Source organism: Haliotis rufescens, unplaced genomic scaffold (genome assembly GCF_023055435.1).
Source record: "Haliotis rufescens isolate VD_foot unplaced genomic scaffold, xgHalRufe1.0.p SCAF_18, whole genome shotgun sequence".
NCBI classification, from domain to species: Eukaryota; Metazoa; Mollusca; class Gastropoda; order Lepetellida; family Haliotidae; genus Haliotis; species Haliotis rufescens.
In genome coordinates this window covers 12,418,497-12,432,135 of record NW_025963868.1, presented here as the reverse complement: position 1 = coordinate 12,432,135, position 13,639 = coordinate 12,418,497, and the positions used below count along the sequence as shown (strand labels likewise).

Here is a 13,639-nt window from a genome sequence, read left to right as displayed (position 1 = left end):
TCATGTTCAAAATTAATGCTAATAGCTAAGATTTCATGTTCACAATAAAAATTTACAAGGTAAAATGTGTACACAAAACATATTGTACCGTGAAACGTTAATGTTAGTTTATAGTGAGTGAGAATGGTTTTACGCAGCTTTGAACACTATTCCAGCAATATCACTGCGGTGGACACCAGAAATGGGCTTCACACATTGTATCCATGTCGGGAATCGAACCCGGGTCTTCGGCGTGACGAGCGAACGCTTTAACCACGAAGCTACCCGACCAGCCCTATTTCATAGTGAATGGTTTATGTTCACAACAATACTTTACAGAGAAATGTTCGTGTAAACAATAATGCTTTATAAAAAACCGTTTATTTTCCCAATAATGCTTATAAACAAAAGAAATCATGTTCTTAATAATAATTTTCATGGGAAAATGTATGTTTACAATAATACATACAGATGGTCCGTGTTTACATTAATACTTTACAGGAGAAGGGTTCATGTTCACAATCATGCTTCTCAGAGACATTTTGATTTTCACAATACACCTTGACAGAGAATTGAGTGAGTGAGTTAGTGAGTTTGGTTTAACGCCGCTGCTAACACTATTCCAGTTATATCAAGGCGTGTCAGCTTAATGTTGAAGGAAAGCCCGAAGTGATGCAGGTCTCAGATGTTTATCATTTCGGTGAAAGACACGAGCACGGGTATGGTGCTGACAAACCTAGAAACATAATCGGGGCGAACCGGGATTTTAACCCATAATCATAGGTTTCTGGCGTGCCCAAGGGACGCAACTCTGCACAGCGAACCTCGGGGCCACCCGTGTCCCCCATCAACCTGAGTCCCTCATATGAGCCGGAAGACCGAAGGCCAAAGCGCTGATATGGGTGTCGAGGGTTGATGGGGGTATGATATGAAATTGCCCCATGTAAACCTCTTTATCCTATACCATAACATCAAATTGTAAAATGTATCAATTTGTTTGGAAAACATTGTCAAGTAAAGCTGGACGAACAGACGAGGCACTAAGGGACGTAACTCCAATTTCATGCCACCCGGTCTGATATCGCCCATTGAACATGCATTGAGAAACCATTTCTGCAATGCAGGAGGTTTAAACCGTTATTTATTAAACACCTTGTGATATGACCGTCTCTATGTTGGTGTTATCGCAAATGCTAAATGCATCATATCATTGATAGGTATATGCTGATATTTTTTATCAGTCGTATCATTCATTAAGTACAAACAATATATTTAATTAAATGACCACGTTGACTCTTGAGATATTCCCTCAATTAATATCTTTTTTTACGTGAGTTGCAAAGGTAAATATAATATCTGATTATTTCCACGAACTGGCGGAGAGTTTTTTTATTTATTGCAAAATGCTTCCATCTGTAGATATGGCAGCGTTCCCTTGTGACATATCAACGTAACTATACTATGACGTCATGTGCATATTTTGAGCAGTTTTAGATCTGAACATTCAAAAGTCAAGAAAATACTTATACGAAATCATCAAGTGATCTGCTCCGAGATATCATGTGATCTTACACAATTAGTATATCCTGGAAAACGTGTGGTTTCAACGAGTTGTATGTGCTTGAACAATTGTAACATTCAGAACGTACAGTTAACGTATCGTTTAAAAATAACTGCATTGTTTTTAAACATTTTTGCTTGGCTATATTTATGCACGTCTTCATGACAACACATTGCAGTTACAACTGCCGATCATTACTTGATCATACCTCAGAAACAAGGAAACAATATGTTCTGTTCCTGAAGATGATTTATTGATTTGTTTGAGGTTCCTATTTGTTCTCATAGATTCCACATATGTGTACCCTCGATTGAACAGTGACACTTGGATTAATTTCCGAACTCATTAGGAACAGTTGGTTTTTAAACACTGGATGGTTTAGTCAGCCTTCTTCGTCTAGACTTACACTCTGGAGAGCTCATCAGCAATTAACGTCAACTTCGCAAGGACTCTCATCTTATGTTGAAGAATAACCGCTACACAATTATTTGAAATGATTTTCAAATGGTGTGCGTTTCTGTTCTATTTCGTGTTCATTTCGAAAGGCGTTTTGTCATATATTTTCATGAACGAAAGTTGTGGAGTCGATCAGTTTGAAAGGTTTCTATCATTGGACGGATTTATCTTTGACACCTATACGTTAGGAAGTCATAAAGAGATTAATTACTTGGCATGCGCTGTGGATTGCTTCTACAATGTGAATTGTCTGTCGGTAGTGTTTGATGAACAAACGTCTTCGTGTTCTAAATACTTCACTCACATGAAGGACTCCTATCCCAGAAGACCCAGCAGCACAGCATCGTACCTGCAACTGAAGGGTAGGTCATAGCTGCACACTTGCAGCGGGGGCTTTCCGGGGGATGATCGTTATTTCAATCTTCTGGTAATGGTCTGGGGATGATGTTTTCACTTTTATAGCATTAAGGGAGATTGTCTCAGGATGATCTTGTTTGTCGTATTAGGAGCTAGCGTTTGAGGATAATTAATAGAAGTTTGTGTTACTGAGTGAGAATTTCTCAGGTTGATTTGTTCACGTTTCTAGAGTTAGGAGAATTATTTTGTTTAGTTCGTCTTAACGACAGAGAGCGTAGTATTGAGGCTATAGTATTGAGAGAGAGAGAGAGAGAGAGAGAGAGAGAGAGAGAGAGAGAGAGAGCATATTACAAGTTACAAGATACGGAGACAGTGTAAGAGGATCGTCTCTTTTTTTGTGATATTAAGGGAGAGCGTCTGAGGATAATTAATTCACGCTTGTATTATTGAGAGAAAGTTTCTGGGAAAGGTCCCTGTCCATGTTTCTAGAATAAGAAGATTATTATTTCAAATTTGTAGCATTGAGAGAGAGAGAGAGCGCTGCTGAGGACGATCTTTCCACGTCTTAAGTTTTGAGAGAGAGTGTCTGAGGAGGAATATTGCAAGTTTGCAGGATCAGGAGAGAATGTCTGAGGTTCACCTTTTTACGTTTGTAATATTAGGGGCGAGCGTCTGAGGATAATTAGTTCAAATTTGTATTATTGAGAGAGAGTTTATGGGAAGGCTCCTGTTCATGTTTCTATAATTAGAAGAGTATTATACAAGTTTGCAGGATTAGGAGAGGGTGTATTATTGAGTGAGAGTTTCAGAGACTGGTCTTTTCATGGTTCTAGAATTAGGAGCACGAGTGTCCGAGAATGATTATTTCAAGTTTGTAGTAAGGACAGAGAGCGTCTGCGGAAAATCTTTGCAAGTAGTGTAGAGAGAGAGAGAGAGAGAGAGAGAGGGGGCGTCCGAAGATTTTTGCAAGGTTTTAGTGTTTCGTCGAGAACGTCTGGTGTGATTAATTAAAGTTTGTAGTATTGAGAGAAAGTTTCTGGGGATGATTATTTCAAATTGGTAGTGTTGGTTGGGACCTTCCTCTTGAATTTTCGACATCACTGAAACTACAAGGGCTGTGAAGCTAAAACATTCCTTGAAAGATCCCTTAGATCGTGTCTGTGAAATGTGCTGACAGAATTCGGTCAGATTTTAAACAGGGGCGCCATTTTTTCAGCATGTAGTGCTTTAATCTGTCTGTGGTTACTGTACGGTTGGTATCTCAGGGTTACACAAATGCCGGTATCCCAGGGTTACACTACGGCTGGTATCCCAGGGTTACAATGGCTGGTATCTCAGGGTTACACAAATGCCGGTATCCCAGGGTTACACTACGGCTGGTATCTCAGGATTACACTAAGGCAGGTATCCCAGGGTTACAGTGGCTGGTATCTCAGGGTAACACAAATGCCGGTATCCCAGGGTTAGAGTGGCTGGTATCTCAGGGTTACACAAATGCCGGTATCCCAGGGTTACAGTGGCTGGTATCTCAGGGTTACACTATGGCCGGTATCCCAGGGTTACAGTGGCTGGTATCTCAGGGTTACACCATGGCCGGTATCCCAGGGTTACAGTGGCTGGTATCTCAGGGTTAAAGTGGCTGGTATCCCAGGGTTACACTATGGCTGGTATCTCAGGGTTTCACTAAGGCAGGTATCCCGGGGTTACAGTGACTGGTATCTCAGGGTTACACAAATGCCGGTATCCCAGGGTTACAGTGTCTGGTATCTCAGGATTACACTAATGCAGGTATCCAAGGGTTACAGTGGCTGGTATCTCAGGGTTACACAAATGCCGGTATCCCAGGGTTAGAGTGGCTGGTATCTCAGGGTTACACAAATGCCGGTATCCCAGGGTTACAGTGGCTGGTATCTCAGGGTTACACTATGGCCGGTATCCCGTGGTTAAAGTGGCTGGTATCTCAGGATTTCACTAAGGCAGGTATCCCAGGGTTACAGTGGCTGGTATCTCAGGGTTACACAAATGTCGGTATCCCAGGGTTACAATGGCTGGTATCTCAGGGTTACACAAATGCCGGTATCCCAGGGTTACAGTGGCTGGTATCTCAGGGTTACACAAATGCCGGTATCCCAGGGTTAGAGTGGCTGATATCTCAGGGTTACACAAATGCCGGTATCCGAGGGTTACAGTGGCTGGTATCTCAGGGTTACACTATGGCCGGTATCCCAGGGTTACACTATGGCTGGTATCCCAGGGTTACACTAGGGCAGGTATCCCAGGGTTACACTACGGCTGGTATCTCAGGGTTACACTATGGCCGGTATCCCAGGGTTACACTATGGCTGGTATCTCAGGGTTACACTACGGCTGGTAGCCCAGGGTTACACTATGGCTGGTATCCCAGGGTTACACTATGGCTGGTATCTCAGGGTTACACTACGGCTGGTAGCCCAGGGTTACACTATGGCTGGTAGCCCAGGGTTACAATGGCTGGTATCTCAGGGTTACACAAATGCCGGTATCCCAGGGTTACAGTGGCTGGTATCTCAGGGTTACACAAATGCCGGTATCCAAGGGTTACAGTGGCCGGTATCCCAGGGTTACACAAATGCCGGTATCCCAGGGTTACACTACGGCTGGTATCTCAGGATTACACTATGGCCGGTATCCCAGGGTTACAGTGGTTGATATCTCAGGGTTACACTAAGGCAGGTATCCCAGGGTTACAGTGGCTGGTATCTCAGGGTTACACTCCGGTTTGTAGCCCAGGGTTACACTATGGCTGGTATCCCAGGGTTACACTATGGCTGGTATCTCAGGGTTACACTACGGCTGGTAGCCCAGGGTTACACTATCGCCGGTATCCCAGGGTTACAGTGGCCGGTATCTCAGGGTAACACTATGGCTGGTATCCTAGGGTTAAAGTGGCTGGTATCTCAGGGTAACACTAAGGCAGGTATCCCAGGATTACAGTGGCTGGTATCTCAGGGTTACACTATGGCTGGTATCCCAGGGTTACAATGGCTGGTATCTCAGGGTTACACTAAGGCCGGTATCCCAGGGTTACAATGGCTGGTATCTCAGGGTAACACTATGGCTGGTATCCCTGGGGTTACACTATTGCCGGTATCCAAGGGTTACACTACGGCTGGTCCCCCAGGGTTACACTACGGCCTGTGCCCAAGAGTTACAGTGGCTGGTATCTCAGGGTTACACTATGGCTTTTACCCTAGGGTTACACTAAGGCAGGTATCCCAGGGTTATACTTTGGCTTTTAGCCTAGGGTAACACTAAGGCAGGTATCCCAGGGTTACACTACGGCTGGTATCCCAGGGTTACACTGGTTGGTATCTCAGGGATCCACTACGGCAGGTACCCCAGGGCTACGCTAAAGCTGGTATCCCAGGGTTACGCTATCGCTTGTGTCCCAGGGTTACACTAAGCCTGGTCTGAAAGGGTTACACTATGGCTGGTATGCTAGGATAACACTGTGTCGTACCCCAGGTTTACTGCATCCCCTGTGGAACCAGGGTGGGACATTGTGCAATAGATAGACGAGACTTTGACGTTGTTAATTTCGCTGAATGCAGCATTGTACACAAGCCAACAAAAGACGAAACTCCTTTTATTTTTTATGTTTCAGATCCAGACAACTGTGCAGACATTGTCGTTCCATGCGTTACCAATGCCGTTTGTCTGAACAAACGTCAAAACGACGCGTGCGTATGCAAACCGGGTTTCACAGGTGATGGCCAAACCTGCTCAGGTGAGTAAGGGAGACATTGACTCTGTACCAAACCATGAGATCTGTGAGGGGTGGGGCACAGGTGGCCAAGTGACGATGTGTTTAAGAGTACTGCATTTACACGACGTGCGTGCACGTGTGTGTGTGTGTGTGTGTGTGTGTGTGTGTGTGTGTGTATGTGTGTGTCTGGTACTTGTGCTTTTCCTTTAGAGTGCTCACCAGCTGAGATACCATTCAGCAGCTTAACATAAAAACCATGATGAAATTGATTCCTAGCCGACAAGTCCTTGTTTTATCCCATTAATGCCAAGCGCCAGACAGGGTAACAACAAGTACCATCTTTTAACGCCTTTTGTTATGACGCCTTCAGGGCATGGGACCACCAACCTTCTGTTATCCGAGCTTATGCTCTATCCACAACGCCACCGGGGAAGTCGGTTGTAATGGACTGACCGATCAGTGTGCTTGTTCAGACTCAATTATTTACATATTTATCGTAATATGGTGGGGATACCGCTTAGAGCAGCGTTAAAATGTAAACAAACAAATAATGCAAAAGGAAAAATACACTTGCAAAATCGATTTGATAAAAAAATTACCAAAGTTATCAAGACGTTACTAGGCTGAAAATGCCGAGACACATTACAAACTAAAGGTCTAGAGCGCCTGTGTCAAATACATCAACATCGGAGTACATTTCTTGTTTGTTTCATTTTAGACACAATGAAACACGGGTGTCTACTTTTTTGACCGCAGTATAGGTACAATCACCAATCATGATTAAATTCCAATTGGTCAATTCACTGACATGTGAGCACTCAAAGGGGAACAATAAATATTTTATGAAATAGTAAATGATGCGTTTTATTAAATAAGACGTGAGACATCCCCGCCGACCTGTGAAGATCCTGGGTAGAATAGGTCTTCAGCAACCCATGCTTTCCGTGAAAGGCGACTATGCTTGTCGTAAGAGGCGACTAACGGATTTGGGTGGTCATGCTCGCTGACTTGATGCCTGTCATCGTATCCCAACTGCGCGGATCGATGTTCATGATGACAATCACTGGATTGTCTGGTCCAAACTCGATTATATTCCAGACTGCCGTCATATAGCTCCAATATTGCTGAGTTAAACAATATACAAACAAACAAACAAACAAGCAAAAAGAGTTTCTTCATTTGGGCATAAGTATCCCAAATGACATTAAGTATCAGTTCTTCATACTTGCCGTTAGTGTTGAATAATATGGCTCAATAACCATTCATATCAATCCTGGTCTGGTCCAGACTCAATTATTTACAGGTCGCCGTGAGAAGGCTAACTGTGACGTACAACAACATTCATTCGTTGCTTTTTTTCAGACGTAAACGAGTGTATAACGGGATCCAACGACTGTGACGTAAATGCAGACTGCACCAACATTGTCGCGTCCTACTTGTGTGCGTGTAAACCAGGCTTCAACGGTGACGGAAAGACATGTACAGGTACTGTGTTGTACTGTTCTAAATAGACTCCATGACGCTGGTATTATATGGGTAACCTATTTTTCAGGGCATTATCATTGGCAGAAGCCCAAGGTCTTCCACTAACGGCCCGACAAAGTGCTCGACAAAGGAGGCCAGTTGAAAAGAGCGAGGGATTCTGCAAATGATAATGCCCTGAAAAATAGCTTTACCGTTATTATAGCTAAAATGGATACAATTTGTTATCAAATAAAAAAACCCAATACTATCGGTTTTGAAACATTTACTGCATCAACACACAACGAATGTCACTGACCCACTTTCACAAATATGGAAACGTCATAGAACAAACCAGACGACGTCACTATTGAACATCAATATGACGTCACCTACCAATGGGCGTGATAATGGCCCGTCGTCAAGCAATATGAGGGCAGTATCAAGTTACAGTGGCCCGCTTATTTCTGATAGCATGTGGGCGGTTTAATGACAATTCTACCATTACATTGATGAATGCTTGATTCTGATTGGTTAAAGGAGGTTTCCTTTTTGCTACGGAAGCCCCTTTCAAATATATGAAGCCTTTTCACAAAAAAACCAGTGTATGGATACATAGATAGCCTACATAATAAAATATGGCTGCTGATTGATCACCCCCATATGAACTGTAAAACGTATCTATATGTTTTCTATATTACACGGGGCGGTCGGGTAGCCTAGTGGTTAAAGCATTCGCTCGTCACGCTGAAGACCCGGGTTCGATTCCCGACATGGGTACAATGTGTGAAGCCCATTTCTGGTGTCCCCCGCCGTGATATTGCTGGAATATTGCTAAAAGCGGCGTAAAACCATACTCACTCACTCACTCTATATTACACACGGGTCTCTAAAACACGCCGAGTCAAGGGCTCTCGCGAAATTAATCGACGGCATAGCGTCAAATTGAGGAAATACGGTAGTTTGATATCGGATGTTTTTGGCGTTCTAGAACGCAACCCTGACTGCTTCGATGATAACATTAAAAGATTGAACGAAGGCATTTCTTTTGCATACGAATGAAATGTTTATGAAACTGTTAAGGACATGTTCTATGGTGACCAGAATTGTGAACAATTTAAGCTATTTCCTCATTGAAACAACCGACAATGAAAGTATAATATAACATTATAAAAATTGTTTGAAAAATCTTTTGTTGGACAACATATTGTTCACAAAGCTTTTTGTGATCGATATTCGTTGCCATCTCCGTCAACCAAATTACGTGGGACTACATCAAATTTCAAAACACAGTAGGTCCTAATTCTATCCATTTTAGCTATAAGATATCATAATGTTATCATCGGAATGTCATTGATGTTTATCACTTCAAGCTCAGATCCGATACTCACCAAAAGGGTCATAATCGTGATGAATATTTGATTTCAGTGTCAACCTGAGTTTATTTCCTTGAAGCTCACAACTTCCCATAGTGCAATCTGTTCACATTAAACTTCCCTTGAAAGTGAGTGAGTGAGTCGGTTTAACACTGCTTTTAACAGTATTTTAGTACATAACGGCGTGTCAGCTTGATGAAGAATTGACGTTATGCAAGTCTTAGACGTTCAGCACGACAGCCGCGAGCATGGGTGAGTTGCTGACAAACCGGGCTTGGAACCCGCGATCATAGTTGTCTGGCATTCGTGACCAACTCGTGTTATTCGGGACAAGCAATATAACGACATTCGTCACCACTCGCCCCTTTCCGTAACCTGCAAGTTGTCCCGGAATAACACGAGTTGGTCACGAATGATACAGCGACTCGTGCCTCTCTCGTGGCCGATTTTGCGACTGGGTTCCATGACGCCCCAAAGAGATCGGAGACATAATGAATTGGCTTGATGGTAGCGTTAAGGAAATCGACCTGCAGTAGGAAATATGTACTCACACGCAAAAGAAACGCAAGTCGGGTATGCAGTATACTGGTTATTTATTTTCCACAGTAAAGACAGGAAATACTTATAGGGCAAGAATGACAAAAAATTGACTGAAGACAGTTTAATGGATTAAAAGGCAGATGACATAATTGTTTTGTTCAAATGTTAAGGGCCTACACAGTTTCGGGTCAATACCCAAAATGTCAGTCAGTACCTGGTGTGACCACCATTAGCATTGCTCACTGCCACACATCTCCTGTACATTGAGTGGATCAGACGATTTGTGAAGGCCCTAGGTCCTGCACTCATCCAGAGCAGCTGTTCGTAGTTCATCGGCAGTTGTAGGGACTGGGCGCACATTGTGCAGACGCCTTTGAACCTCATCCAACAAGTGTTCGATGGGGTTCAGATCAGGGCTAAGGGCTGGCCATGGTAGAACACGGATGTTGTGTTTTTGCAGAAAGGCCATGGTACCTCTGGCAACATGGGGACGAACGTTGTCCTGCTGGAAAATGTGTTGTTGACGTTGTGCAAAAAATGGAACAACGTGGGGTCTGATCACTTGGTCGATATACCGCTGAACAGTGACGCCGTGTCCCCGACCTTGACCAACATTCAGAAAGCACATGGGTCCAAGTCTCGCATTAAGTCCAATCCCTGCCCATATCATGACGCTAGGTCCACCCCATGGATCACTTTCCACAACGTTTCTGTCAGAGAAACGATCACCTCAACGCCGCCAAATTCTGACTCTTCCGTCTGCATGGGAGACACAAAAGCGACTTTCATCAGAGAAGATGACACGCCTCCACTCACGATGACGCCAATTTTGATGACCCTGTGCCCACTGAAGTCGTGCTTGTCGATGCCGGGGTTGGAGAACAGGACGATGTGCTGGTCGGCGACATCTGAGGTTGTTGGAACGGAGACGTCGGATCACAGTGTCCCGGCTAATGTGTCGATTATGTGTTCATATGGTCTGTCGAGCACTTTCACTTTCAGTTAGGAACGGATGTCGCTGGTGTTGACGGGTAATCTGCCGATCTTGTCGAGGTGTGGTGACCCTAGGACGACAGCTCCGAGGAAGGTCATCTGTGGTCTGTGTAGCATTGTATCGATGCAGGAGACGGTAAATTGTGGTTATGTTAACGTTGAAATGACGGGCAACATCTTGGACAGACTCTCCAGCTTCCAAACGTCCGATAGCCTGGTTTCTCTGAATTTGAGTTAGGCGTGGCATTGTTGACCAAGGAGAGGTAGGTCCAAGAATCGGCCACAGTTTTATACCCACTACAGTTCGTGACAGTTCGTGCATTATCGATTTCGCGAGAAATGGGTGCATGATACCCACATATTCATTGAAATGGTGCGTTTTGGCGATTCGTTTTTTATGTTACGTTTTTACTCGGGGCTTCCAAAATATTGATAATACCATCAGGCTTCACTACATGCTAAAACTCGTATCAATTTATAGGTCCGTGTTTGTTACCTATTTGCTTAAAACCACTTGCGTTTCTTTTGCGTGTGAGTATATGTGAACCATTACGCAACGAGTTGACAATTGTTTTAGGTAAGCCCGTTTGCGCTTAGACGGAACCCAGTCGCAAAAATGGCCATGAGAGGGGCACGAGTCGCTATTCGGATTGTCCCGGAATAACACGAGTTGGTCACGAATGATATAGCGACTCGTGCCTCTCTCGTGGCCGATTTTGCGACTGGGTTCCGCCTAACCGCAACCGGGCTTAGTTGAAAGAACTATCAACTCATTACGCTATCATCAACGTATATTTCCGCCATGTCACATATATACCAGATGCTATTTAAACATATCGGGACTTACGGTATTTATACAGTATGATCGAACACATTAACTGTATATTGGGTATATCATCAGATGCAAGACACATGAGAAATAAAAAAATATTCCTAAAGGATTCTTTGACTGATGTATTCAAGTCATACGCGCATTCATCTTCCCGAAGCAAGTGAGTTAACTGACTATAAAAGTCCAGTTTCCACCCTTGCCGAACTAGGCTGGTATTATGGAGTTACATTTGGCTGGACTAACGAGTCTATGCATAGTCCAATCAAAATCGCGCACTGAAATCGAAATCCGGTTCGTAAAGTGTCATGCAGATTTCGGTCGACTGCAGGATTTGCAAAGCATGTGCACCGCTAACTCGTTGTCAACAGATATTTTCTAAATCTTTTCATGCTTTCAATCAAGGTGCTCACGTGATTTGATGCACTTCGCGATGTAAGACTCGTTTTATCACAATATAGATCTTGATTATCAATCAGATCGTCTTGACTTGGCGCCACCGTTTTGTTTGAAGCAAATGTTAGTGATACGAGAGGTTGAATCTGATTGGTCAATAGGAGAGGCATAGAAAGGACATAACTCGTAATAGCCACTGGTGGTGCTACGATCGAGCCCAGTAATTCCAGCCTAGTTCGGCAAGGGTGGAAACTGGACTTTTAAAGTCATTTACTCTTTAACCTCGGGAAGATGACGCGCATTCTGATTGGTTATAGCATAGTTGTTGACAACGTAGCTGTTTGCATACTAGAGTTGATGGCATATCGTAATTGTTCACTCACGTAGTTGTTGACATATCAGTTGTTGACATAAGTAGGTGTAAAAGTGCAGCCCTATGAAAATGACGCCCCAAAGAGATCGGAGACATTATGAATTGGCTTGATGGTAGCGTTAAGCAAATCGACCTGCAGTAGGAAATATATTTTTTGGGTAAATGAAAGGGGTTCTTGCTTTTATGTTTTGCGTAAAACAAAATCATTAACACATTATAGGAATGAAAGCAATAAGCAAACACAAAGATCACTTATCCAGAACTTTGAAACATCCATGCGCTACCTGGCTTCTATTCATGAACAATGGCCCTTTTCAAATCAACATGGTGCGTGACCCGAGAAGACCTACTGGTGATTACATCTTGCACTGGCTGCACAAAGTATAACCTGGCAGACTTCAGTTGGGGCTAGCCGAGCGAACAGTTTTGATCTGTCGGGACAATGGGCAAATCACGAAATGGAAGTTGTTTCAAGCCATCGATTTAGTTTAATATTTTACACGGTAACATTTGTGTTTATCCAATACCGGAAACAGTTTGAACGTTGTTGGTAGCAGTTGACGATTCTCGTCAGTATTAGTTTCATTGATACTATAACAGTGAGAATACACAATGCCTTTTAGAAAGTGGTCAAATGTAACAAATGTTATATCTGGGATAACACTTTCTGAGTAATTATAAAGTACAGGTTCTCGTACTTTTTTGGGTTCGAACCCACACTGCAAGAGCGAGGTACCCTAATCGCCAGCACACAAAGTCAGCGATCTAACCCGCTCAGCCACCGAGGCTTCCAAAAAAAATGACAGTCCGATAACTGGTAGTCTAGATTACGTACTTTGTGTTTTAGTTTTATCAAATGCAAGTTGTTTCGCTTCAAGCCATCAATTTGGTTTAATATTTGACACGGTAACATTTGTGTTTATCCAATACTAAAAACAGTTTGAACGTTGTTAGGAGCAGTTGACGATTTTAGTCAGTATTAGTTTCATCAATACTAAATTATAACAGTAAGGATGATGTACTTGATATATTTACTGAACCAAAAAACAAACGTCCTATTTTTAAAATGACTTAACTGAACTATATTTTTATTTTTGTCTGCAGTAATTTAGTTGATAGATAAGACAAGTGTGTTCGGGTATCAAGCCCGCACAGTTAATTGAGCGTTATCAAACGTTACACCCACAATCCTAAAAACATGCAAACCGCACGTGCGTCGCACAAGCAACATGTCGTATGCATGAATGTTAGGGTGACTGGTTATCGTTGACGGCAAATGTTAGAACACAAGAAAAGACCGTAAGCACATTCTTTTTCCCACGATTACCTTTAAAACAAATGCCAAGAATCCCCAATAATGTTCGTGACAGAGCCATCGGAATGTCGCACACAGACATGCGTATTGCTGACGTTGCATTACAAGTTGATGCGTCCGTGAGGTCAGTACAACGTCTGAGGGAGCGTTACGATGTAATTGGAGTAACCACTGCCCGTCCGAGGAGTGGGCGCCCACGTGTAGCAACACCAGCTCAAGAATTGTGAAGTCACAGCAGCTGTCACAGCACAGACCAGC

At 43.3% G+C, this 13,639-nt stretch overlaps 1 protein-coding gene across 1 annotated transcript in view; it reads left to right on the top strand.

Moving 5' to 3' along the window:
• The first annotated feature begins 1,872 nt into the window (after window positions 1-1,872).
• LOC124114768 (fibulin-2-like) overlaps window positions 1,873-13,639 on the top strand; it is a 32,772-nt gene continuing 21,005 nt past the window's right edge. Inside the window, exons 1-3 of the mRNA XM_048398054.1 lie at window positions 1,873-2,358; window positions 5,997-6,119; window positions 7,461-7,583. Coding sequence (XP_048254011.1) covers window positions 2,034-2,358; window positions 5,997-6,119; window positions 7,461-7,583 — 571 coding nt within the window. The 5' untranslated portion in view covers window positions 1,873-2,033. The remainder of the gene's footprint in view (window positions 2,359-5,996; window positions 6,120-7,460; window positions 7,584-13,639) is intronic.